Source organism: Equus quagga, chromosome 6 (genome assembly GCF_021613505.1).
Source record: "Equus quagga isolate Etosha38 chromosome 6, UCLA_HA_Equagga_1.0, whole genome shotgun sequence".
Lineage (NCBI taxonomy): Eukaryota > Metazoa > Chordata > Mammalia > Perissodactyla > Equidae > Equus > Equus quagga.
The window spans coordinates 97,489,992-97,516,355 of record NC_060272.1 but is presented as its reverse complement, the minus strand read 5'-3'; the positions used below and the strand labels follow the sequence as shown (position 1 = coordinate 97,516,355).

The window sequence follows — 26,364 nt, the reverse complement described above, 5'->3', positions numbered from 1 at the left end:
ATTTCACAGCAAGCTGGGAAGAGTGTCAGAGGAGCAATATAACCTCAGCAAGCCTCTGTGAAAAGATTTAAATCTAAAATGGAACCAGAGGATATGAAATGGAGAATCTCACGCAAGCGCCCTCAGAAGAACAGAACTTAAGAACTGAGAGAGTGATTTCCTGTAAATGCCTGATTACAGAAGACTGAGACTTATCTCCTGACCAATGAACATCCACCAAGAGTCTCTCCTCATCCTCAACTCAATGAACTTATTGCTTGCACTTTGGCTGGACTTCTCCCTCTGCACGCCCTGCCCATAAAAACAGCCTGCCCAAACCCTCAATGGACTCGCCTTAGCTTGCTACAGCAGGCACTTCCAGAATTGTAATTCCTCTGCTATTCCCAAATAAATTCAATTTCTGGTAGTTTGAACTTGCCTCAGTTTAGCTCTTTATTTAGGTTGACAATTTGCTATGCATTCTGTAAGCATGGCTTACCATTGACTGTGTTGCTTCACATTGCACAGCCTATAACTGTGGACATTAGTACTCACTTGTCTTCCTAATAAAATCTCTCCCATTCTACAAAATTCAAGTCATAGCCAAACTCTTCCATAATCTGTATTATAAGTCTAGAAGCAGAGGGCACTGGATCCAAAATAGAACCCAACCAACTGATGAGCTTGGTCTTCTCCTAATAAGAAACTATTTTAGCTCCATATGGTACAAAAATATAAGTGTGCATTTAACTTTATACACACATATGTATTAGAGCAGTGATGAAAGGGCAGGGAACCAGAATCTACAGGGGACTTTCTCAAACTTGGCATTAATGCAGTCCCTACCTCACTCTTACACCTACTCTCACCCTGCAGTTGAAGGAAATGCACTTGGCCAGAAAACATGTTACGAATCCAGCTGTGGAGTCTCATTATCACACCGTCCCCAGGTCCCCAGATGATGATGGAGTTCAGGACACACCACCATAAGATATGCTGCTTTGGTATATTGATTATTTTGAGCTGTAGGCACTTTAAAAATAGCAAATGCAGGGCGAGGCGTTCTCTGAACTCCCTTATCTGCCTAAAGACAGATCTTCCAAAAGGAACGCAATTGTCATAAATCCCCTCCCCAGGAGTTTCATCCCCTGGGAAGACTGACAGGAGAGGAGACTAGAAGTCAACACCACATCCAGACAAACTTTGTCACAAACCTTCTAAGGGCTCATTCATCTTTACTCTCTCCTAAATTTCCTGTATCCCCCCAATACTTCCCCTATTAAGACAATGTATAAGTTCCAAATCTCAGCCTTTTGGGGGTATTTATTTTTGTTTTCCTGCAATGCCCCCTTGCACATAATATTAAAAATTAATATAATCTGTATATATTTTCTCCTGTTAGTCTGCCTGTTGTCTGTCAGTTTATTTCATAGACCCAGCTATGGAAACCAGAAGAGCAGAGGTGGAGTTTTTCCTCCCCTACAGTTACAAATGAGACCACTTATGGAATCCTTGACATACCCAACATGAAACTCATGGATCTTATTCAATATGCACCAACCCTAAACACCTTCAGTCACTACTGAACAGAACTGCGTAGAATCAGAGTCCAGATCATGTTAAGTAAAAGGGGGATAGGGCCAGAGATTGATTGATTGATTCCTGTGCATTTTAAACATTTCTATCCACAAGGAAAACTTCCCAGATCAAGTCCACAGTCAACCAAAACCATTCTATGCTCTCATCCCTTTTACATAGTCAGCTACTTTTTTATGTGTTAAAAGACATTCACTAAATTGGTAAGGCAGTAAAGACATACAAACTTGGAAAAACCCAGAGTCAGAATTTAGAATGAACTAAGCAAACTAAACTCAAAATCTATCTATTATAAGAAATAGCACAATCTTTTAGAATCAGTAAGCCCTGTCCCCTATCCAAAAGCATTAACAATTTCATTTGTTCATTCTCCAAACATTTATTAAATACTAATTTTTGCAAAGCACTGAGAAAGGTGCTACAAGGGAGTTAGCATGTCCTCAAAGAGCTCTTCATTCTGAGTTTCAAAATATCTGAATTCATTCAACAAATATTTTGGGATAGGCTCTGTCTTAAGCTGGGAATTCTATGGCAAAGAAGACAGGGCTCTTGCTCTGAAGGAACTTAGAAAAAAAGGAGGAAACAGATAATAAATTGGTATCATTAAACTTCATGCGAACCAATTAACTATTACTAAAAACAGCCCCCAAAAGGGTCCCTAATTTAGGATCCTATATATCCAAATTAAGCAAGCTGTGCTCAACCACTCCCTTCTTTTAAAAGGCTATATAACCAACTCTAACAGGACTATCTAGGCAAATTACTTAATTTCTTCATGCCTTTTTGCTCATCTATTAAAAATAGAGATAATAATAATAATACCTCATAGGGCCGTTGAAAGGAATAGATAAATTAAAGGCTTAGAATTCTCCCTGGGACTTACTAAGGCTCAATAAAGCTTAGCTTACTATTGATAATATCAAAGGTAAAATTAGCTTTTGGTTGCTGGCCTGGGAACTTAACTTTGATGTATTTTTTTCAGGACCTCCTGACCTCCAATTCTCCTTCCTAGGGCCCGTCATACTACAAATGAATGACTTTTACAGGTCCACTTTCCCCCACTAGACTCCACCTCCTATAGGCCCCATGCTAGTCATTTCTGTTGCCCCAGAGCCCAACCCAATGATTGTTGAATGAGCAACAAAATGAACACACTTAAAATAGAACTTCAGGAATCCATGTATACAATTTTCCCTTCAAAAACGTAAACAGGAAACCTGTGCCATTAACAAGGACATGGAAACGTTCCTCCTGCAACTCCCATATCTTATCTCAACCCTACAGGGAAAAGAAAAGCAGGCTCAATTTCCATGTATTTCAAACAATTCTCAACTTCGAACTTTACTTTTCTCCCCCCACCTCAATATGGCAGCCTTTTCAATGTACTCTCCAGGACACACGGAAGAGGCCCCCATGCTCAATTTAACAGAAAACTATTTGGAAAAAATGTTTGTTGGTTTTGATTCAATAGCCCAAACCTATGCAAGGTAAACATTCAATATGATGGCTTCTGCCACTGGGACCAGCAAATTGTCATGATCGTGGTAGTTGACAGTGGAGATTATGCCATTTCTGCAGCTATCAAGCCCATCTTTATTGACTAGGTGTTTTTTATATACTGGAGAGTTTTGTTTGTTTTTTAACTGTTGTTATTTAGGGGAGGGAAGGGCAGAGGACAAAGAAGGGAAGAGTGTTGGTCTCAGGCTCAGTGTTGGTCACAACAGTTTGCCTCACCCTAAAACATAATCAGATTTCACATCCAATCTCAGGCCTGAGGTAAGGGTGGAGAATAACAAAGAAATTTGCAAAGACAAATCCTCCAACAGTAGCTACACATGAATTAATTCCTGCCCTCACTAAAAGTATTTCTACACTGTGGCTTCTAAACGGGGGTTTCCAGAAATTAGATTCTCTCTCAGGGGAGTCTCGGAGAAGGCATAATCTTAGTGGCATTCCTTAATTAAAAAAATAAATCCTTCTAAATGTGTGCATGAACTTTTTTTTAGCATCCAAAGGGCTGTGTGATTGGGGTGAAGGGGCACATAGCTAACAAGTCGTTTGTTTTCTATACAACTTTTTTGAGGGCCAGCCCCAGTGGCCTAGTGGTTAAGTTCAGCGTGATCTACTGCAGTGGCCCACTTTCAGTTCCCAGGCATGGACCTACACCATGCTTCTGTCAGTGGCCATGCTGTGGCAGTGGCTCACAAACAAAAAGAGGAAGATTGATGGGCCAGCATGGTGCTAAGTTCAGCACACTCTACTTTGGTGGCCCAGGTTCGTTTCCCAAGCACAGACCCACAGCACATGTCACTGGCCATGCTGCAGCGACGGCTCACACACAAAAAGAGGAAGACTGACAACAGAAGTTAGCTCAGGGCAAGTCTTCCGCAGCAAAAAAAAAAAAAAAAATATTTTTCAACTTTAAAAAATGTACTATTTAATAAATACTTCTCCAGGTGAAACTGACTACCTACTCCCATTATTACGTCCCCCACTCTCTCTTATACATATCACAGCACTCATAATACTTAATTGCACTTATTCAGCTGTTTTTCTCTTACCATTATTGTAATCTACTTCAAGACAGGGCGTTATCTTATTTATCTTGGAAACACACAGGGAAGCACCAGAACGGATCAAATAGAGAAGTAATATTTTCAGACTCTAGATGGATATTTGAGATTTTCTCTACGCAGCACCTCCCTTGGACCAAGGACCTCTTCAAACTGAGTGCCAGGCTCCTTTATAAGTCCCTGGATAGTTAAATACAGAGTTTAACCAAATGCTGGACCTATTTATTGTCTAACCATTCTAATCTGTTAAGATTTTCAAATTAGATACTCAACCTTCTCCAATTTCCAAGCAGCAAAATATCCACAAATTTATTATCCATGTACACAGATGGTCTTTACTTGTGCTCCAAATATCTTGTTAAATTATCCAAAACCTTACCAGGATTACATCCAAGTGAACTACATAGTCTAAAAAACCTTTTCTTGAGATGAAGCTATACTCTTAAAGAATTGACTTTCAGGAAACCCTCCATCATCTGGGACAATAAAGCCTTTATTAGGAATGACAGGTTAAAGGCAATTTTATTTATGTCATCCATAATAAGGTTTATTTATACAATGGAGATTACTTATTGTACTTTCTCAGTGCAGCACAGCAGAAAGAACACTGCAAGAAGATTTTGCCTTTTGAAGTTCGGTGGAGACACATACCATATATTTAACTTGGACAAATACAAAATCTTTGCTAAAACAACGAGGGGGCTAGAAGAAGAAAGGTTAGAAGAAAGAAAAAAATTTTTAAGTGTGGGCAATTTTAATGCCATTCCACATTTAGGAGTATCCTGTGCCCATGAGCAGCAGTTCTCAAACTTTTTAGCTTAGGACCTCTTTATATTCATAAAAATTACCAAGGGCCTCCAAAAAACTTTCATATGTCTACCAACATTTATGTATTAGAAATTAGAACTTGAACTTTTTAAAGTGTTTACTCATTAGTTCATTTTAAAATAACAATAAATAAACAATAAATAAATAAACAATAAATAAATAAATATGTTAACATATTTTTTATGAAAAAAATTTTTCAAAGATTTATGAGAAGAGCCTTGTCTTGTAATCTGTTACAATAAGCATTTTTGGTTGAAGCATATAAAGAAAACTGGCTTCACATAAACATGTGGTTGAAAAAGGAAATAGTACTTTAATAACCTTTTTGGATATTGTGGATTCATCACGTAACCTCAGGAAAAGTCCACTATATACTAACGAGAGAATGAGTAAAAAAGGCAAATAATGTCTTAGTACAATTAAGAAAATAATTTTGATTTTGAGGACCCTTTGAAAGGGTCTCAAAGACCCCTAGGAGTCCCTGGACCATACATGGAAAACCACTGCCCAAAAGTGACCGCATGTGGGCACCAGGGTGAATGTGAATGAGAGACCACATCTACCGTTTCCTGGTTGGTTTCAGGTCCCACATGCATGTTTTAGTCTGCACATCTCATCTCAATGAGTGCATTGTAGTATTTCAACATCCCCTATTTAATCTAGTGCTCAACCGAAGAAAGTTCCAACATAGAGAAAATGCAATTAGAGATCAAATCTTCATGTACTGTACTTTATGAGCAAGGTAAGGGACTTCTAAATGATAATTCTGCCTGTATTCATTTTTAACTTTACAGCTGACTTTAGTGCTGACCACAGCCTCCCTCCCAAAGATGTCATGGAAGTATGATGAGTGGGGGATCAGCCCTTCAGAACTCATAGGTAGAATATATTCCATCAGTTTATCAACTCTTCTTTTAAAATATTGATACTTCTAAGAATAATAAATATTGATACTTCTAAGAATAATAGCTTTATTCATTCATTAAAAAATACTTTGATTAGCAGGGGTCGGCCCTGTGGCGCAGTGGTTAAGTTTGGCACACTCCGTTTCAGTGGCCTGGGTTCATGGGTTCAGATCCAAGGCACGGACCTACACCACTCATCAGCCATGCTGTAGTGGCAACCCACATACAAAATAGAGGAAGACTGGCGCAGATGCTAGCTTAGGGCTAATCTTCCTCAAGTATGAAAAGAATAAGATTGGCAACAAATGTCAGATCAAGGTGAATCTTCCTCAAAATTTAAAAAGAAAAACAAAAACAACTTTCATTGGCATATCATATTATTCTAATAAAAATAAATAAATAAAATTGTGCCCCAAAGACCAACACCCAAGGGGAAGAACATATGTTTATAAATAGATACCAGGTATGGCACAAGAGCAGGCTCTGAGACTACTTTGAAGGAGAAATCCTTTCTGCCCGCAGATATTTGGGAAGTCCTCATGGAGGACGTGGAACTTAGGAAAGTCCTTCAAAGATGATAAAGGTTTTGAGAGGTGGTGATGGAATTCCATGGTGGTTAGAAACGCATAGATCTTGGCCTGGAGGAGAATTCGGAGGACATCCATGTTAAGGCATGGTCAAAGGCATGAGGTCACTGGGGAGCAGAGAACAGAGAAGATAAAAGAGCCAAGAACCTTTGGAAACCTCTCAGCATAGGATACAGAAGGGTTCAGGAAATAAAGAACAGAGTTATTAACCAGGAGGGTGACATGAAACCTACAGCAGAGAAGGGAGAAAGTTTCTCTCTTTAATAAAAAAGTTTGGATTATTACAAAAGTAGGAAGTTTCAAAGAAAAACTGAGAAGATGTGTTTGATACTGCAAAGAAAGTGAGGAGAATGGTGATTTTGTCCATGATGAACAAACAGATTGAGAGAGATTCAGGAAATAGGATACAAAACAGAGGAGGCAGCTAGTGTAAGATACCCTTGGGAGAAACAATATTAAAAACAACAGCCACTAAGTCAACAGCATAAAGCAAAAGCCAACATTAATGTGGCCTTCCACATACGCCAAAGGCTATGCTAAATGCTTTCGGCACTTTAGCCAGAGTAATACTATTCACAACTGTGTGACAGATATGGTCATTACTACCCCTTTACAGAGGAGGAGCAGCTTCTACTAATACCAGCACCAGAGATCTTTTACACTAGGTTTAATAGGCAAAGTAGAAAGAAAGTTTATTTTGTGTTGAGAAAGCCTGGACCTCGTTTGTAGATAAAAGAGAAGCCAATAAAAACAGAGAGAATGAAGATGCAAGAGAAAATGAAAATGACTTTAGAGAGTTTGAGGAGTGGAGGATGGGGAAAGCAATGTTATGGCCAGCCAAGGAGGAAGGCTCAGCCTTGAAAAAGATGCATCCTCTTCTGATAGAGGCAAGGAATGGATAACAAACCTTTCCTTCTTGGTAATTTTGCCCAAAACCCTATTATCTGTGTTCTACAGAAAGCAGCCCATTTTGCTCCGAAGGCTACAAATCTCAGTATTCTCTTTCGCCCTTCTTACCCATAGAGAGAAAGGGAGGTAGGAGATGTGCATGCGCAGTCACAGTGCCCCTTTTATTACCAGCACTCTCCAGTACAATACAGCACAGCACAGTGTATGTTCTACGGATCACAAAGCATATGAGATGCCCTCTCAATAGAGGATCTACCAAACTTAAGATAGAGGAGGAACACCAAGAGTATCCCACCGCACAGCGCGTGGAGACAGCTGCCACATAACATTCCAGGGACGTCCCTAACATGCCAATCAAAAAGGGTGTGTCTCAGAATATGAAAGTCTGCAGACAACCACACTAAGTGAATAGGAATTTGGGGTAAAGGATAAGAGGAGATGTAATTGGGGATCACTGGGCAATTGGATTAAGTCAGGGCAAGGTACAACGAACGGAAAGGAAGGAGGGAGGAAGAGCAAGGTAAATTTGCTTTCTTCTCTAGCCTGTAAGAAATCTCTATCAGCAATCTGGAGAAATCTCGTTCTCCAGAGCACTCCCTTGGTGATGGACCGCACGGGTCTTCAGAATAATTTCCAGCTGTCTGGCTGTGAATTTTCATGAGCATTCCTTTAGCTGCACTTAGAAATAGGCACTCCACTTCCACTTTTTAAAAATTTAAGTATAATCACTTCAGGTAAACCTTTCACAACTGTGTACCTAATTGCCACATAGCAGAAAAGCAAACAAAATAGACTTGCTATAATGTTATAACCGTTACAGTGCTGCGCTCAGTTCTTATATTCTAAGCCTTCCCTCTAACACTCATGTAAGCTAGGCCCCAGAAACTTTTTTTTTAACAGGTAATTTTGCAAATGCTATGAAATTCACAAGGTATAACATTTGATATGGGGAAAAATTAAATCTCCCTCCCAACCCTGTATTCCAATCATCCAATTTCCTTCCCAAAGGAACCTCTATTACAGTTCATTGTGTATTCTTCCAAAGATATTCTATGCATTTATAAGCACATACCAAAAAAATATATTTTTACATACACAGAGGCCTATTATACACACCATTTCTGCACCTTACTTTTTCTTCACTTATTAATGCTTGGATATCCTTATATGTTTGTACATACAGAGTTGCTTCATCCTTTTGGCAGCTGACTAGTATTCCTTTGTGTGGAAGTCCCATAATTTATTTAGCCAAAATACATAGAGCATAGTTTTCATGTGTGTATATACCTGTAGGATAAAAACCTACAAGCAAGATTTCTAAGTTCATTCAGATATTGCCACACTGCCCTGCAAAGAGCTTGTACCAATTTATACGCAAAAGGTATGCTTTTTAACCAACTTTTAAACATTAGAGAATACACTGAGTATAACGCATTTTAAATGCTTTAGGAAACCACAATATTTTTTATTGTTAATACTGAACTTCCTCCGAAAAGGATTTTAAACTCCTTCAACTTAAAAATAATTAAAAAAAATAAAATACACCAAAAGCTTTATGGCATGAAGAACAAAAATCTCCTTAAGGATCCAAAGTGGCTTTAATGTTCAGAAGGTAAAAAGTATCTCCAACAGAACTTTGAAAATACGTGAATATAGAACAGCCACAAAACAACTAAAAACCAGATGACTTCAACCAAAAGATTTCAGTGAAAAGAGTGCTGGTTTTCTGATTACAATCTATAAAAGTCACAACTTCTTTGAAAAGTAGTAGGTTACAGTAGAGAAAGGACAGAACGAGTCAGAGGTGAGGAGTTTGCGTTTTTGTTGCCCATTAACTATGGGCAGTCCATTCATCATATGCAACTCAGCTGACTAAGTACATAAAACCTACCCTATTTACCTCACCAGGTTTAAAAAGAAACAAAAGAGTCTAACTTCAAATTAACCTGTCTAAATCCCTATCCCTCATTTCTCCCACCAAAACCTATCCCCACTCCTGTATTCTCTAGGGGCTCCCACTATACCCAGGTGTCCAAGTTAGAAACCAGAGCACAATTCTTAACTCTTCCCCACCCTCACTTCCCATTCAATCAACTACCAAGGCTTACTGATTCTTTCTCTTAAATAACTCTCGCATCTGCCCATGTCTCTGCATCTATGTTGCCACTTCCTAAAGTCACCATGAATTCTTGCCTACATTGCCTCCCATCTGCTCTTTCCTTCTTCAATCCATTCTCTGTAATGAAGCCTATAATCTCCTTAAAGTGAAAGTGACCAAGTCATTCTCACCTAAAACCTTTCAGTGATTCCCCCAGTGTCTTCAGGATGAAGTTTAAAGCCCTTCACCAGGTTTACAGCCCGCTGCCTACCTCATCTGAGATGCTCCCTCTCTGCCTCATCTCTTGCCTCTCTCCACCTCAATCTCTACATTCTAAATATGCTCTACATTCTTTTAATTCTCAGTTCACCTTCTGGTGTTCCCTACATGCTGTTTTCTGCCTAGGATACTGTCTACTCCCTTCCTTTCTCCAGCAATTTAGACATCATGTCTTCTAGGAAACCTTCTGGAAACTCTCTTTCTGGATCTCTGAATCAAGATCTCCTTCCACACGCCTGAGCCTTCTGTGCTCACTCCCATGAACTGTACTGTCATGAACTATTTAGATCCTCTACACTCTAAGCCCCAGAAGATAGGGAACTGTCTTGTTCATTGTAGTATCCCCACTGCCTAACCGAATTCTGGGCACATATATGAGCATTTTACCAGACTTTTCTAAAGTATATCCTGCAGAAGAAAGGTACCCCATGGAAAAGAAAATGTTTCGTGGTCATATAAACACAAGTGTTGGCACTCTCCAGAAGGGATAAACTATTCACTCTTCCCCTAAATATATTTGACCAAGGATCATCTCCGAGGGTATCACGCACTTGCTTCCACAAGATGCAACTTTGTGAGATTCTTTTCCAAGAGATTTCCACCAGTTATCAACTAAGAATGCTCCCTCCCCTGCATCTTATATCTTAATGTAAGACTTTGACCTTCATCATTAAGATTTTTAACTTAACTTTTTAAGAATATCTTTGCGATGTTTAACTTAATTTAAAAAATAGAAATCTTTGGGGCCGGCCCGGTTGCCTGGTGGTTAAGCTTGGCACGCTCCACTTTGGAGGCCCAGATTCCCAGGCGCAGGCCTACATCACTCGTCAGCGGGCATACTGCGGCAGCGACCCACATGCAAGAAATAGAGGAAGATTGGCAGCGGTCATGCTCAGGGCCAATGTTCCTCATCAAAAAAAAAAAAGAAAGATGAAATCTTTAAGATTTTTATCTTAATTTAAGCTAAAAGATTTAGGGTAGGGTAAAATGAGTTGTGTTTTGTTTTCAGAAAAAAATTCATATCCAGAATAACTAATTTCCCTCAAATTCTAGGAGGAAAAAGATGTTTTAATAAAATGAGGGCGGTCCAGGAAGTTGACAATCAGAAGTCTGTCAGTGGGATACCAAGAATCCTGTGAGTAACACAGGTTGGCAGTTGTAAAATATCATGTGCTATGATAAAATTTCCCAACTTCTGTTTCTGGCTATTACACCTGCTTTTCAAAGTTCCAATGTTGTTGTTTAGAGACTGACTGTACTTTCAATGCAATTCAGGAAGGAAAAGGAAACATGGCTGTCACACAATGCCTTTCTCTAAGTCACTGGGCAGCCAAACTACAGAACAGCTTTCCATTTTCACCGGGTTTGGGTTATTAAGACATTTCTTCTGTATTTAATTCCTTCTGCGAATGTAAGATGAGAAGAAATATATTCTATCCCCAAGGAAGTGGCCCCAAAAGGCAATTATAAAACAGGGATTAAACAAAAGAAAAGCAGCTCTTCTTTTTTAAAAATGTGTCACTCAAATGCTCACAACGTTTAGTGATTGTATTAGAAAGAGGAACACTGTGGCCACTTCCAACTACAAACTCACAAAGACTCTCTCCTTGACCAAACTTGAGTCAGGCTCTCTCCATCTAGGCCCTAACCTTGGGCTCTGTCCTTGGCCCACCTAATCCTGTTTCAGCAAGAATTCTGCTGAGGCAGTTTAGTGAAAATCTCCCATCCTTGGTATCTGATCACCCTGGCCTGCCTTCAGCAAGAATCCTGTTGAGTGAGTCTAGCAAGAATCCCCCTAGCCCTGAGGTTTCCATCTACTGACCCGACCCCCACCCCTGCCCTGCTCCTTGGCTATAAATCTCCACTGGTCCCTGTATTCAGAGTTGAGCCCAATCTCTCATTCCTGCTGCAAAACCCGCATTGCAGTAGTCCCTGTTGTCTTTCATACCATCTTTAACAAGTGTCATGAAAAATGTACCTCAACAAAACCCAGGCCACATACACACACCAAAATCATTGTTTGTACGTCAGAGAACAGAACTGATAAAACATTGGAATTCCAGTAACTCTCAGAAACTCTTTCTTGGCCTGGACCTTCAGTTAAACTGAGAGGAGAGAGACCTCACAGAGAAGGACCTCAAAGGGCTCCCTCAGGGTAAATGGCTCTTAGTTCTTCATCTATCACTCTGCTCTTCACACTCAATATTTGCGGAACCCAAATACCAGTCAGCAAGATGCCATTTCTGTCTGAAATGTCTCTGCTGTAAGAGCTGCTTCTCAAGGGCAGTGGCTACAAGAAGCTCAAGAGATCCAAACAGGTGCCTGAGTGGCTTGCCCTTCATACCATTCAGGAACAAACATTCAACCGTAAAGTCTTGTGCCAAATCACAATTTCCTGCTAGTTTGCCTTTCTTAAGGCTGTCCTTAAAACTCTACCTAATTTTAGAAAGAGTTTAAATTTTAAGACTTTAGACTTTCTTCTCTGCTTTAATACAATAATACCTACTTGCTTGACCTTCTGGTCACAGAGCAAAACTGCCTGCTTGGAATCTGAGTTTCTCTAGGCCGAGTGGGGACAAAGATTGGAGGGTTTTTGTTTTGTTTTTAAAATAACTTTAAAGCAGGTACTAACAGAGGTGACAAAGGTTAAAGAGGATTAACTGATCTAGGTCAAGGATCTGTAAAGCACCCTATGGACTTAAATCCTGTGGGAAGAAAATTCTCTTTCTGAAGATTACAAGATTCAGTTTATAAAACCTCTTGCTCTTCTAAAAGATCCATGCAGGATATCTATCTTCTCCAGAAAGAAGAAAGATGTTTTCATATTTAAAGACCAACCTGCTTCACTATAAGATAATAACCTGGCCCATTCTGTAAGATAATAATAGCAGCAGGTATCTCGGTCAGTTTTGGCTACTGTAACAGAATATCACAGATTAGGTGACTTAAATAAATATGTATTTCTCACTGTTCTGGAAACTGGTAGTCCAAGATCAGGGTTCCCACTTAGTCAAGTTAGGTGAGAAACCTCCTTCTGGCTTATAATGGGCACTTCCTCACTGAATCTTCACACAGCAGAGAGAGAGATCATCTCTCATACCTCTTCTTATAAAGGCACAAATCCCGTTCAGGAGGGCTTCCCCCTCAAGACCTAATTATGTCCTAAAGGCCCCACCTCCAAATACCATCACATTAGAGATTAGGGCTTCAACATAGGCATTTTGGGAAGATACACACATTCAATCCACAGCAGCCGGTTAACAATTTATTCAGCACCTTCTATGCACCCACCTGCACAATATGAAGCACTTTGTTTAGATTAACTCTGCCCAGAGTATGTGGGAAGTAGGTGCAGTTACTCTCTCCATTTTATCAATGAGGACACTGAATCTTAGAGAGGTTAAGCAATTTGCCCAAGAGCACAAAAGCTCATAAAAGTGACAGCAGGATTCAAACACGGGCAGTCTGACTCAAGTTCACGCCCTTAACAACATTTCACCATCACTTACCCACAGAATTTGTGCTTATACCAATCCCTAAAGCTGTATAGTGTTTTAGGGTTTACAAATCATTTTCCTGAACATATGACCCTTACATGAATCCCATGAGGTCCCTAGTATATAACAATGAATGGGTCAAGCTTACAAAATGCCCAGAGGAATCCTGCTACACAGCATGTTCTCTGTGGGTATCCTGAGACCAAGAGAGAGATATCGAGAGGGTCATGAACCCCTAGAAATTGTATACCAACTTATGTGTGGATGTGAACATGTGCATTTCTCAGGAGAAAAACTCAAGAGCTAGCTCAAAAATAAATGCCACACAAAGAATCTGAATAGTTCTCCAAAGACGATATGCAAATGCCCAACAAACACAGGAAAAGATTCTCAACGTTTTTAGTCATTAGGGAAATGCAAATCTAAACCACAATGAGATATCTCTTCATAACCATTAGGATGGCTATAATCAAAAAGTCAGACAATACAAAGTGTTGGTGAGGATGGGGAGAAATTTGAACTATCATAGATTGCTGGTGGGAATATAAAATGGTACAGCTGCTTTGGAAAACAGTCTGGCAGTTCCTCAAAAAGGTAAACACTGAAGTACCATAGGATCCAGCAAGTCCACTTTTAGGTATTTACCCAAAAGAAATGAAAACATACATTCACACAAAAACTTGTACATAAATGTTCATAGTAGCATTATTCATAATAGCCAAAAAGCAGAAACAACCCAAATATTCATCAACTAATGAACAAATAAAATGTGATATATCCATACAATGGAATATTATTCAACATACAAAGAAATGAAGTACTGACAAATGCTACAACATGGATGAACCTTGAAAACATTATGCTGAGTGAAAGAAGCCAGATACAAAGGAATATACATAGTATGATTCCATTCATATAAAACTCCCAGAATAGGCAAATCTATAGAGGCAGAAAGTAGATCAGTGGTTGCCTAGGGCTGGTGGGGATGGAGGGACTGAGAGTTGACAGCTAAAGGGTGTGGGGTTTCTTTGGGGAATGACAAATATATTCTAAAATTGACTGTGGTGATGGATGCACAATTCTGTGAATAGAAAAGAAATTAAATTGTACACATTAAATAGATGATTATATGATATGTGAATTACATCTCAACAAAGCTGTTAAAAAATTTTAAGTGGGGAGCAGCACAAGCAGAAAGAGAGAAAGACCAACCTATAGCAGAAACCTACATATGTAAATAACCGTCCATAGGTGGAAAGCAGGCCACAAATGTGTTTTGTTCAGCCAATAAAGTATTTTTGAAAACCTTTTGAAGCAACTAACTGGGGCTGGCCCCGTGGCCGAGTGGTTAAGTTCAGGCACTCCGATTTAGCAGCCTGGGGTTTCGCCGGTTCAGATCCTGGGCATGGCACTGCTCATCAGGCCATACTGAGATAGTATCCCCCATGCCACAACTAGAAGGACCCACAATTAAAAATAATACAACTATGTACTGGGGGGGTTTTGGGGAGAAAAAAAGGAAAAGTAAAATCTTTAAAAAAAAATGTAAAAACCAAAAAGTTTCACATTCAAGAAAGAATTTGTACAATAGTATTTTCTTTAACAAGGAAAGGGGAAAAAAACGGAATCTGGCAATACTAGGCTGCGTTTCAACTCGGCAACAGTCAGTTGGGGCCGAGGGTGGGCAGCCAATGTTAATCAGGGCCTTCAGTGACCAGTAAAAGCCCCCAGCATGCTGGGTATCCACTCTAGTTTGAGTTTTTGAGCCCCTGATCTATTACTTTCATCAGATCGTCAAAGGAATCTGACTCAGAGCACAAAGCACATTCACACCTCTTAGAAAGAGCCAGAGAATGGTGGCTATTTGCTTTATCGATAAGGAAACTGAGGTAACTTGCCTGAGGTCAGGAGGGCAGGCAGCCAGCAGTAAAACTACCTTTTCTGACTCTTGGTTCCTTTCATTGCTCTTCTCACCTCCCTGCTAATACTTCTAGAGTTTATAATTACCATATTCTGCTCCTTTTTCAGTTGCAACTGAGGGAAATCAGTGATAAAGAAAAGAACATGCTAGACATTCCAAAATAACAGAGGATTTTCAGGTTCTAAGATCTTCTAATCACAAGCAAACTTCCGCCTACCCCAAAGTCTCTGGCTGGTTTGGGCAACTTGAGCTAGTCCTCCTGGCACATATCCCAAGACGCCCAGGCACTAGGGAAGACCAAGGGAATGTTAAACTTGCACACAGGATAGGAAAAAAATCCCAAGAGAGTGTGTTTTCTCCAAGGTCACCCAGCATACTTGCTACAGAAAACACAAGTTTCTGACAGACAGGGATGTTTCTACCCCTGGGCCAGGTGGTTGGTTCATATGAAAAATGACCATCTATAAGAAGCTCTGAGTCCACAGTCGGTAGCGAGAAGAGAACTTTGGTTGCCCACAGGCATTCACCCCACTGGGATGTGAGTCTGCCTGGAAGAAAATTCTGTACCACGGTCATGTAGTTCAGGGAGACGTGGAATAAAGAACAACCAAATTCACCAGGCTGATCTCACCATTCAAAACTCACAGCTCAGCTGCAATCCCAGCATACCTGACCCTTACTGGTCCTGGAGTGTTTCAAGATCCAGAGCTAGCCGTTGGCAGAAGATCACTCCACCTTAGGCCAGGGGTGTAAAGCAAAGACCAGCAGGGAAAATGCAGGGAAGCCAGGCCCGGGAAGGCACCTGTCTGTGCTACTGAGTAAACATCTTCATTTCCAACCAAATGGATCGAGAGGCTCTCAAGAGGCAAGTGCTTACAAACTCGGAAAAAGAACGCAACCGTTGAGGCAAACAACTCACTGCTCCCAATTGCGTAACGGGTCACAGCACGCTGAAATAGTCTTGGAGTTTCTACTACAAATAACTGAGGAACCTCCTCCCCAGAGATCTGGAAATACCAACACTCATTGAGAGAAAGGGAAAGCAGCATTGCGCTGCCCACAACAAGGGGACCTGCTAACTGTTCTGGTGCCAAGACCATCAGAAGAAAGTTCCCAGGGCAGTCCATTGCTATTCCCTCTCCACACCCTGGAAAAGCCATGGATTCCAGGCAATAGCTGATCCCAGCTGCAAGTAGGTTCAATCACTGTAATCAAATTATAGGACGAATCCCATTATGGAGTTGGTGAAAATCGCTTTATTTTGGGGGGCAGTTTTTTTGGTGAGGAAGATTCACCCTGAGCTAACATTCATTGCCAATCTCGCTTTTTCTTTTTTTTTTTTTTTTTGCTTGAGGAGGATTAGCCCTGAGTCTTCCTCTACTTTGTATGTGGGATGGCTACACAGCATGGCCAAGGAATGAAGTAGGTCCGCGCCTGGGATCCGAACTCGTGAACCCTGGGCCGCTGAAGCTGAGCCTGTAGAACTTTACCCACTCAGCCATGGAGCAAGCCCCCCTTTGTTTTCTTTAGTTGTGATAAAATACACATAAAACAGAATTTACCATCTTAACCATTTTTAAATGTGCAGTTTAGTATTGTCAAGTATATTCACATATTCGTGCAACCAATCTCCAGAACTTTTTCATCCTGGAAAACTGAAACTTTATACCCATTAAACAACTTCCTATTTCCCTCTGCCCACAGCCTCTGACAACCACCATTGTACTTTCTCTTTCTATGAATTGGACTACTTTAGATACCATGTATAAGGGGAATCATACAATATGTGTCTTTTGGTGACTGGCTGTTTCATTTAGCATAATGTCCTCAGGGTTCATCGATGTTGTAGCCAGAATTTCTTTCCTTTTTAAGGTTGAATAATATTCCACTGTGTGTGTGTATGTGTATACTACATTTTATTTATACATTCAGAAAATCAGTTTCTCTGTATCAGGGGTATGATTCTGTTGTTCTGTTGGCACATAAGTTATGGAGCTCAGTTTGTAACGGTCAGGACTTTATACCAGGAGAGAGACAGACAGAGACTTGATTGTATGATATTTGTATTCCAGCAGAGGAAAAACAAGCTTACTAAAGCTGCAGCTAGGCTCAACTCCATCACCGAGAGGCATCACACTATTCCCCTCGACCTCAAAAAGAACTTTTGCTCATCATATATTCCTAGGTTCTGGAATGGGGCGTAGCACACAGTTGGCACTCAGTAAATATTTTTTGACAATGAGTCTAGAAGAATGATTGGTCATGAAGACAAAAGCACAATGTTAGCAAAAAAAAAAAAAAAAAAAAGCTATATGCAGGATCTTCACTGATCCAGCTCATCTGAACATACTATTCAAGAAACTATCAATATGTATTGACATTGATAGATCTCCGGTAACTATTTTTAAAGGAATCAGGGTGCATATCAATATACACAGTATGATTCCCTTTATGTAAAAACAAATGTATAAATCAAAACAATAAATACATATGTACATAGTAATACACCTAAATAATGTGCTCCAAATCCACAGTTTGATTACCTCTGGATTGCAGGCAGATGAGGAGGAGGCGTAGAAAGAGAACTTTCTGTCTGAACTTTCATTTGTAGTATTTGAATTATTTACCACAAAAAATTAGTTTTATATTGTTAGTGTGGAATTTTTTTAAAGGAAAAAACATCTGGAAGGATAATTTGTCATAAGAATACAGCAGTTCAATTTTGGGGTTTTTTTTGAGGAAGATTAGCCCTGAGCTAACATCTAACACCAATCCTCCTCTTTTTGCTGAGGGAGACTGGCCCTGAGCTAATATCGGTGCCCATCTTCCCCTACTTTATATGTGGGACACCTGCCACACCATGGCGTGCCAAGCGGTGCCATGTCCGCACCTGGGATTCGAACTGGTGAACCCTGGGCCACTGAAGCGGAACATGTGCACTTAACCACTGTGCCACTAGGCCGGCCCCCATCAGTTCAGTTTACCTTACATGTGTCCTTTCTCAGAGAGCTACTGGAGGATGTGCTCCACCAAAATGATGGGGAAAAAATCAAGAAAGAAGAAGACATAGGAAACAGTAAACAGGATCCAGCATAACAGAGAGGGAAAGGGAATCCCCAAGATGATGGTGAGGAGAGAGCACAAAGAAACAGTTGTTTATCCAACATCAAGGGCAACCAGTCTGAACAAACAAAGCAGCTCAGAAAGCTGTATTCAAGAAGATAAAATCGATAAAAATAGCTGTTGCATTGGAACACACTGAGAGAAGATTTAGGCAACTGGCAAAGAACTTTTGGTTAGATTAGTGAAAACTCTGCACACACAGAAAGACACAAACACACACAGAAAGACAACTCTGGGGGAAAACAAAAGTAATAATGGGAAAGTAATCATATAATACATAGTTCAGCTCTTAATAGTGTGTAGGAAGACAATAATGTTGACTGAATTAAATATTGACGTAACTAAAAATTATGAGATAACTATATTCTGAAGATAGATGGAAAGAATAAGAAGGAGGCACGTGAGGGTAAGCGTAGAAATGCAAAAGAAAACTAAATCCTCATATTCCATGCTGGGAAGACCATATCTGACGACTAAACCCGGAAAATCAAGAAGGAGCAATATAAGCACTATTTTGAGACATATATAAGTACAGCTAGCTAAAAGAGATGAATGTGGTTGCTCTTTCTGAAAAGTTGGCAATGATGGAGGGTTCTGCCATTTTTAGTTACAGACTTATGGAATTATTTGACTCTGAACTATGGGTACTATATACAACTTCAATAAAACTAAGAAGTAAAAAGAAAAAAACAAAAAGCACAACTGAGACCCACATCAGAATACCTTACCTAGCAATGATGGTTTTTTACAGGAAATAGTTGCCATGTAGATTTCTGATGTGACACACACACAAATAACTGAGTTAGAGATAAGATGGCCACTTTCAGTTCTAACACTGGTAGACTCTACCACAAGTGTGATGAAAGTCATTCTGAGAATGTTTGGGCTCTTCAGCCTATACTGAAAACCCATGACTAAAAACCCAGTGAGAAAGAAAAAGAGGCAATACATACTTTAGGTCCAGTATTTACCGAACACCTGAGATTTGGCATAGATGTCCCGCCAAAACAAATCAGCCATCTAGAGAATCTTAAATAGGCAAGATAAGACCAAAATTTGTGGCAAATCACCAATATGCTGCCTGGGATTTTCCCTTCTCCTCTAGGGTACAATCAACGCAAAACACTATTCACGCCTTTGTCTATCAAGGCAAGTTTAACACTATCTACGGTACTAGTCCCCAGTTTTGGCCCAAAAAAGGAGGCTCATGCTGAGTCCCATCTCAAATGATTTATTACCTCCTGGGGGAGGGAGGAACCTAAGATCTAGCCATTGTTACAGCCAAACCCAGATGCCAATCAAACCAATATCTCATGCTTCATCAGGCGAGAAGAATCCAAAGCAGATGAAAAATTAAACACCAAATTTGTATACAAGGGAAAAGAAACGGAAGAACTTGGTTCCTACTTTGGCAGTTAAGGGTGACTCACCTTTTCACTAGAAACAAATGATCAAAATCCTATGTATGGACAGAATATCCAAATTCTTAGTGTTTTAAAGCAGTGACCTGGGTTCAAATGTCTACTCTGTTTTTATCCTCAACTTCATTTTCCTCGCCTGTAAACCAGTGGGGTGGGAGGCAGGGTGATGATACTTAGACCTCACAGGATTATTACCAGGATAAAATTATAACAATCACAAACTTTTGCAACCCTTAAACGTTAGACATTATTCTAAGTGCATTGCATGTATAGCATCTCATTTACTCTTCAAGTTACACATATTCTTATCCCATTTTCCAGATGAGGAGGCCGAAACACAGAGGTTAACTAACTTGCCCAAGATCACAGCTAGTGGTGGAGCTGAGATGCTAATTCAGGTAATCTGGATTCAAAGGAACTACTTTTAGCAACCAGACTATGCAGAAACGCATGAAATACTATGTGCTCAATAAATCGTACTTACTCACACACAGTGTATGGCAACCCAAACAAAATAGGTAAGTGATAGCCAGTTTGAGGTTTGGCCACCTTATACCAGACCAAGGCATGACCAGGGTCTCCACTCCTCTCCCAAGCGTCCCCAGCGGCCGGAGGCGCCCTCCCTCTCCAACCCTCCAGAACTTCCTGTCGCGCTTGTGGCCAGGAGTCCAGAGGAGCCCTTGCGCGGGGCTTGAAGCTGCGAGTCCTGACGGCGCGAGGTAGGGGATGGAGCGGCTGGTGCCGGGCCGGCGTTTACCTTGACCTGCACTCTCATCGCTGCGGGACTCCAGCGCGGGACGCGCGGGGGCGCGGACAACGGCCTGGGCACTCCTCCCGCCGCCTCCGGGAACTGCGCTGCCCGGCTCGTGTGGGGCCCCAGCGGACAGACGTGCCCCGCGCCGCGCCGCACTGCTCCTTCTCTCCTCCCCGCTGCCGCCTCACGCCACGTCCGGTCTCCTGTGCCGCCGGCCGGGAGCGGAACCGGAGAGCTGCCGCCTCTCCTGGGATGTGTCCCCACCGCCCTAGGCTGAACCCCTAGCCCCGTTAGATTTCCGCTCTGACACCACCTCCGCGCTGGCCTCATTCCAGCTCCCGGAACGGGGCTGCGAGACTTGTCCTTTAGTAGGTGCTCTATGTTAGCCAAAACCTCAGATATGATAATCGGCTTCGGGTGGAGACTAGAGAACTTGAAAACAGGTATTTCGTAAGTCTTAGCTATTCTATATCCTAGTTGGATACTTGCCCTCAATCTCCTAGGGCCCTGGGCTCAGATCTGGTAAATCAGGCGCCTAAGGCTCTTTTGCCCCGCTGCCCGCCGGTGGCCCAGCGTACCTGTGAGCGCTCCACAGCACGTTGCGCTTTCATCCTTAACTGGCAGACCCCGCTATCAAAGCCTTATCAGAGCTTCTGACTTGTGGAGTCAGATCTGGGCTCCACCTCCACACGCTACATTTTACAGCCCTATAGATTTGTCACAATACCTTTTGGCCTCAGTTACCTCCTGGGTAAAAAAGGAAGTGATTCCGACCTTACCTAGATCACAGGAGTATAGTGACGGACAAATGGGATGTTGATCATCATCAGACATATTTTATGGTATTGTATTGTTCTTGTTGAGTCAGTGTGGTGGGAGGAGGACACGGGAGTTACTGGGTATGTCAAGTGACACTTCGGGGCCTGAGTTTACTTATCTATGCAGTGGGAATGATAGTGAATAAACCCACCTCCTTCAGAGGTGGTACTGAACAAAGGATATCCATAAAGTACCACACAAATGCTTTGTGTTCCATGGGTTCCTCTGGCTAGGCAGTCTTGATTAAGACTGCAGTCAGTGGCTATGGGTGGATACAAGTAAGTTGGCAGAGGTGATGCTCACTTATTACAGGTGTTGTGATGAACAATGCTGGCCATTCATCCCTGATACTTGACTTCAAATTAGAGGCACCTACCCTTTTAGTCCATTCTGAATTTCTGCCCAGTGAGCTCACATTTGCAGACACAGTTAAGCGGTTTTTCCCCCATTTCTCAATGTGGTTTTAATGAATATTTCTTTGTTTATTAGAAAACCTGAACATCTCATATGTGTATTAAAATTTTGTTGTTTTTCTATTAATACATTTAATTTCCTTTCCTCTTGTTTACCCATCACTTTCAAAATGTTAACGATCTGTAAGCAGTTAATTTCAGAAGCCTGGCTAAGGCAAGTAAGCACCTCTTGATTGCTCTTCCTCCAGACATCTCCCCTGTTAGGTCTCTCACAGCACTAGAGACTGGGAGCTCTCGGAAATCTGCAGACCCACGGAGAAGACTAGACATTTGGAACCTAAGATTCTGAAAAGTCTTGGTGCAATGTGACTACCTTCTTCTAGTTTAATCTCTTCTAGTCTTAATCTCTAAATTTACATGTTAGGATGGTTGTGTTTTTTTTTTTCAGATCAAGCTTTATGGCAGAGTGGAAAATACCAGGGCAATTCCAGGGCTTAAGGCATCTGATGTGATAGTTTACAAGCAGCTTTTGGTTCCCAAGCTGTATCAGAAACACCTGAGGCATTTGTTGAAAGTACAGATTCCTAGACCCCACCCACCCCACCCAGACCATTTGTATCAGAATTTCTGGGGTGGCGTCCAGGAATCTGTATCTTTCACAAATGCCTCAATCAACATAAAAGCTTGTCTATAAAAATCTTCTGGCTACAAATATACCTAAGCCCAGAGGCTAGCTATGAAATTTAAATTTCAGAATGTTCATTGGTAGTCTAGTGTGGTTTGATTCAGGCCAACAAATATTTCCTGAACACAGACTGTCAGGCATCCTGCTGGGCACTGGGAAAACAAAGATGAATGAGACATTGTCTAGTCTGCGAGGAGTTTGTAGGAGGAGGAACAATCAAAAATGAAATAGTACCTGGAGCACCATTGGTAACACTTGTCAACATAAACAGTGCTTTATTTTCTCATTTGTTGCCCTCCCTTATTCCTTTCTTCCTCTTCCCTTTTCTTCTACGTTTTCTTCTTTGTCAGACGCCCCTTTTACCCCGGACATTGTAAACATTTTATTCCTAATCTAACATGGTTTTAAGATACTGCTCCAACTTTTAAAGCCAACCTAATGATTTCAAAATGGAGGGGAACAGCTGATTTTTCAACAGAGAAAAATGACTACGACAACATTTTTTTTTTAATGTATGAAGATCTTAATGAGTCCCAGTAATGGGAGGACACTAAGGGGTGGTTTCTAATATGTATATGCATTCTTCTCCTGAAGAAAAGTGCTTCAAGCTTGGATTTGGTTTTGGCTTGGTTTCCTTTAATTGGACCAGGGTGAGGGTCTGGAGATTTGCACGCCAATACTTCCCAGCCTTTCTGGACAGCCCAGTACAAAAAATGAGAAATAAACAGCTCTATTTCTTTGCACCAAGAAGAAGAAAGGGCACCATGGGAAACCTCTTGCCCAGGCCATCACGGTTTATTATCATCTCTGGTTCATGGTCCTCACTTTGGGTTGCCACCATTTTTCTTTCAGAAGCATAAAGGAAACACAATACATGCAGGGGTATTTTGAAGTTGGTAACCGAAACAATGATAAGCCTAGAGGGCATTCCATAAATGGGGGAAGTTTAAAGGTGTGGGTTATTCATTTAAGAAGTCAGATAAAAGTGGATTGCCAATAAGAGGGAAGAAATTCCACTCTCCCAATCCATTCATATATAATGGTTTCAGACCTTCCTATTCAAACCCAAAGTGTGGAGTTCAAGTTCCATCCATTCATTCTCCTAAACTGCTACAAATCAATTTTGAAAGGAAGCAGTATATTTTCTCCTGTTTGCTGAATAAATTTTTCTCTTATTTACTGCTTCTGTGGCAGTTTGCTCCCAATTTGTTTCTTTATTTGCTATAAAATATTATTTCTCCTGTCACATAAGCAAAAATTAGAATATTCAGGGTTGGCAAGGTGGAGAAATAGGAACCCTCAAATACTTTTGGTGAGAGTTTAAAATGATACCCTTTAAAAAACAAATGATACTCTTTTTGAAGGCACTTTAGCAGTCTGGATTCAAGGCATATCCTTTTTCATCACAATTCCAGTCCTAGGACTTCATACTTCAGAAAAACACAAAGATATGTATATAAGGACATACGTAGTAGCACTCTTCATAATGAAGAAAGATTGCTAATAATCCAAACAGCCATCAGTGGATGTTTAAATAAATGAAATGGTGTGCCCATATCATGAAATAACACACAGCTTTTAAAACAATGAGTTAGACCTAAATATACAGACATGGAAAGGGAAAACAGCAACTAATAAAAGTAAATATGATTCAATTTTTTAAAATTTATATGTGTAAGTTGGAACATTCACAGGAAAGTTCTAGGAGAATATATGCCAAATGTTAACAAGGGGGAAGATATACTAAAAAATTATTTGTTGCTTGTCCAAACTCCAGATTTAACTGGGCATCTTATCACACAAGATTGTTCCGCGAACCTACATAGGTAGCTTCAAGAAGCTATGGGGGCTCTTTAAAAGTGTGCATTACAAACATTAACACTGAGCCTAAACTCCTTTTGAACTGAACCTTCACTTTCAGCTTTGAATGATTCTTGAAGAGAAGAAAAAGGGGACGTTAAGGTTGGTTGAGCACCTGTAACAGAGTGCCGTCTCTTCAGCTTCTTTAAAACAAACACAGTTGATACAGTAGCTTGTTCAATGACCACAAACTCCTCCCATCCCAGCAGCACATCGCCCTGTGACTTTGTGTAATGTGACTCTGCAACAGCCCTCCCATGCGGATGCTCAGCCTCTTCTCCATTACCTTAATCTGAGCTGGACTTGTGGCCAATAAAATGTGGCCAAAATGACATGGTTTAAGTCCCTGAGCCTAAGCCTCGAGTGGCTCTGCAGTTTTGTCCTTCCCGCTATTGTAACACTGCCCTGAGACCACCATCCTGAGAAGAAAGATAACGTGAGACCAGCCAACCCTCAGAACCACCCAGCCAACTCTCAGAATCATGAGACATAATCAACTGATGTTATTTTAAGCCGCTAAATGTGCAGGTTCTTTGTTGGGTAGCAATAGATAACTCAGATAGTTTACTCTCTCATTGTTTTCCTCCATTTTTTCTCTACAAAATCTCTGTGAGGATTCACTGGGGGTCAGAAATCTTCTCTGTGAGTATCACCAGTCTCACAGCTAGTCAAGTGTGAAGCCAATGAAAATTCGAACACAGGTCTGTGTGGCTGTAAAGGTCCATTGTTTTTTCTAAACACACCTTGAACATAATGAGCACTTATTAAAAATTTAGTTGGATGACTGTCTGAGTCAGAACTTGGTTTTTATTACTTGTATGTATCAGAATTAAGAATATATATTCGACAGGAAATGTCTCCCAATGCTAAATTTTTAACCCTTAGCCCTTTCCTCTTGATTAAATTACTTGAAAGAAACACGATTAACCTATTCTGTTCTCCCTAAAAGGCAAACAACAGTTTTTCATCCTCGCAACAAGTACTCTAGTAGCTTAAGGAACTGTGCTTTTCCATTTCAGATGAGAAAACTGAGAGACAGGAAAAATAAGTGACTTCACCAGAAGGAACCAGCTAATGGAACCCTCCACACCTGACTCACTTATCTAGCACTGTCTTTTTTCTTTTTCATTTTCTTTTTAACTTTTTATTTTCAAATGAGTATACCCTCACAGAGAGTTACAAAAATCATATATAGAGTCCCTTGAACTAAAATGAGTCTTTTAAAAAGTATTTTAAATTATATATTTTAAGTACTCCTCCTGAAATATTCTTTACATTTTCAATGTGTGCCAAGAATAAAGAAGGGAAAAAATTATTACCTATTGGGCACCCACTGTGGGCTAGGCACTTTGCTATATGTCTTATTTTTATTTAACAGATTATTAACCACCATTGTATAGGATAATTGAGTTTCTGAAAAGTCAAAACTTGTCCAGAGTCATAGACTGAGTGAGCGGCACAGCTGGAATCCAAGGACAGTTTGTCTGACTCCAAGGCCCTGGTGTTTCCATCATATCAGAGTTCCTAACCAAAATAATCTCAACTTCCAATTACTAGTGAGGTTTTGTTTTGCTATTATTTAATTTTTTTAAACTTTACTTTGGTGAAAGTATTTATAAACCCTGGGCATCTTTTTCCAACCAACTTTCAGAACAACAGCTCATCTGCACAGCAGAAGAATCTGCATGCTTCTGGTGCTAATGAGATCTTTAGATTACATCCTTCTCTAAACAAATAGCATGTGACTTACTTGATGGTAAAGATGCTCAACCATTTCTGTAGTATTCTTGAAAGTATAATAACTCAAACTTTTTTAAGAGAAGGTCATGGGGGCACCCCAGTAGCCTAGTGGTTAAGTTCATGTACTCCACTTCGGTGGCCCGGGGTTCATGGGTTCAGATCCCGAGCACAGACCTAGCACCACTTGTCAAGCCATGCTGTGGCAGCCTCCCACATAAAATAGGGGAAGATTGGCACAGATGTTAGCTCGGCAACGATTTTCCTCAAGCAAAAAGAGGAAGATTGGCAACAAATGTTAGCTCAGGGCCAATCTTACACACACACACAAAAACAAGTTCATTATGTTTAGATATTAAATTTAGAATTGCTGCAATCCA

At 40.6% G+C, this 26,364-nt stretch overlaps 1 protein-coding gene across 1 annotated transcript in view; it reads right to left on the bottom strand.

Annotated features, from left to right (window-relative positions):
• TRPM6 (transient receptor potential cation channel subfamily M member 6) overlaps positions 1 to 20,686 on the bottom strand; it is a 141,282-nt gene extending 120,596 nt beyond the window's left edge. Inside the window, exon 1 of the mRNA XM_046664948.1 lies at positions 20,474 to 20,686. Within this exon, the coding sequence (XP_046520904.1) occupies positions 20,474 to 20,491 (18 nt within the window). The 5' untranslated portion in view covers positions 20,492 to 20,686. The remainder of the gene's footprint in view (positions 1 to 20,473) is intronic.
• Between the last annotated feature and the right edge of the window lie 5,678 nt (positions 20,687 to 26,364).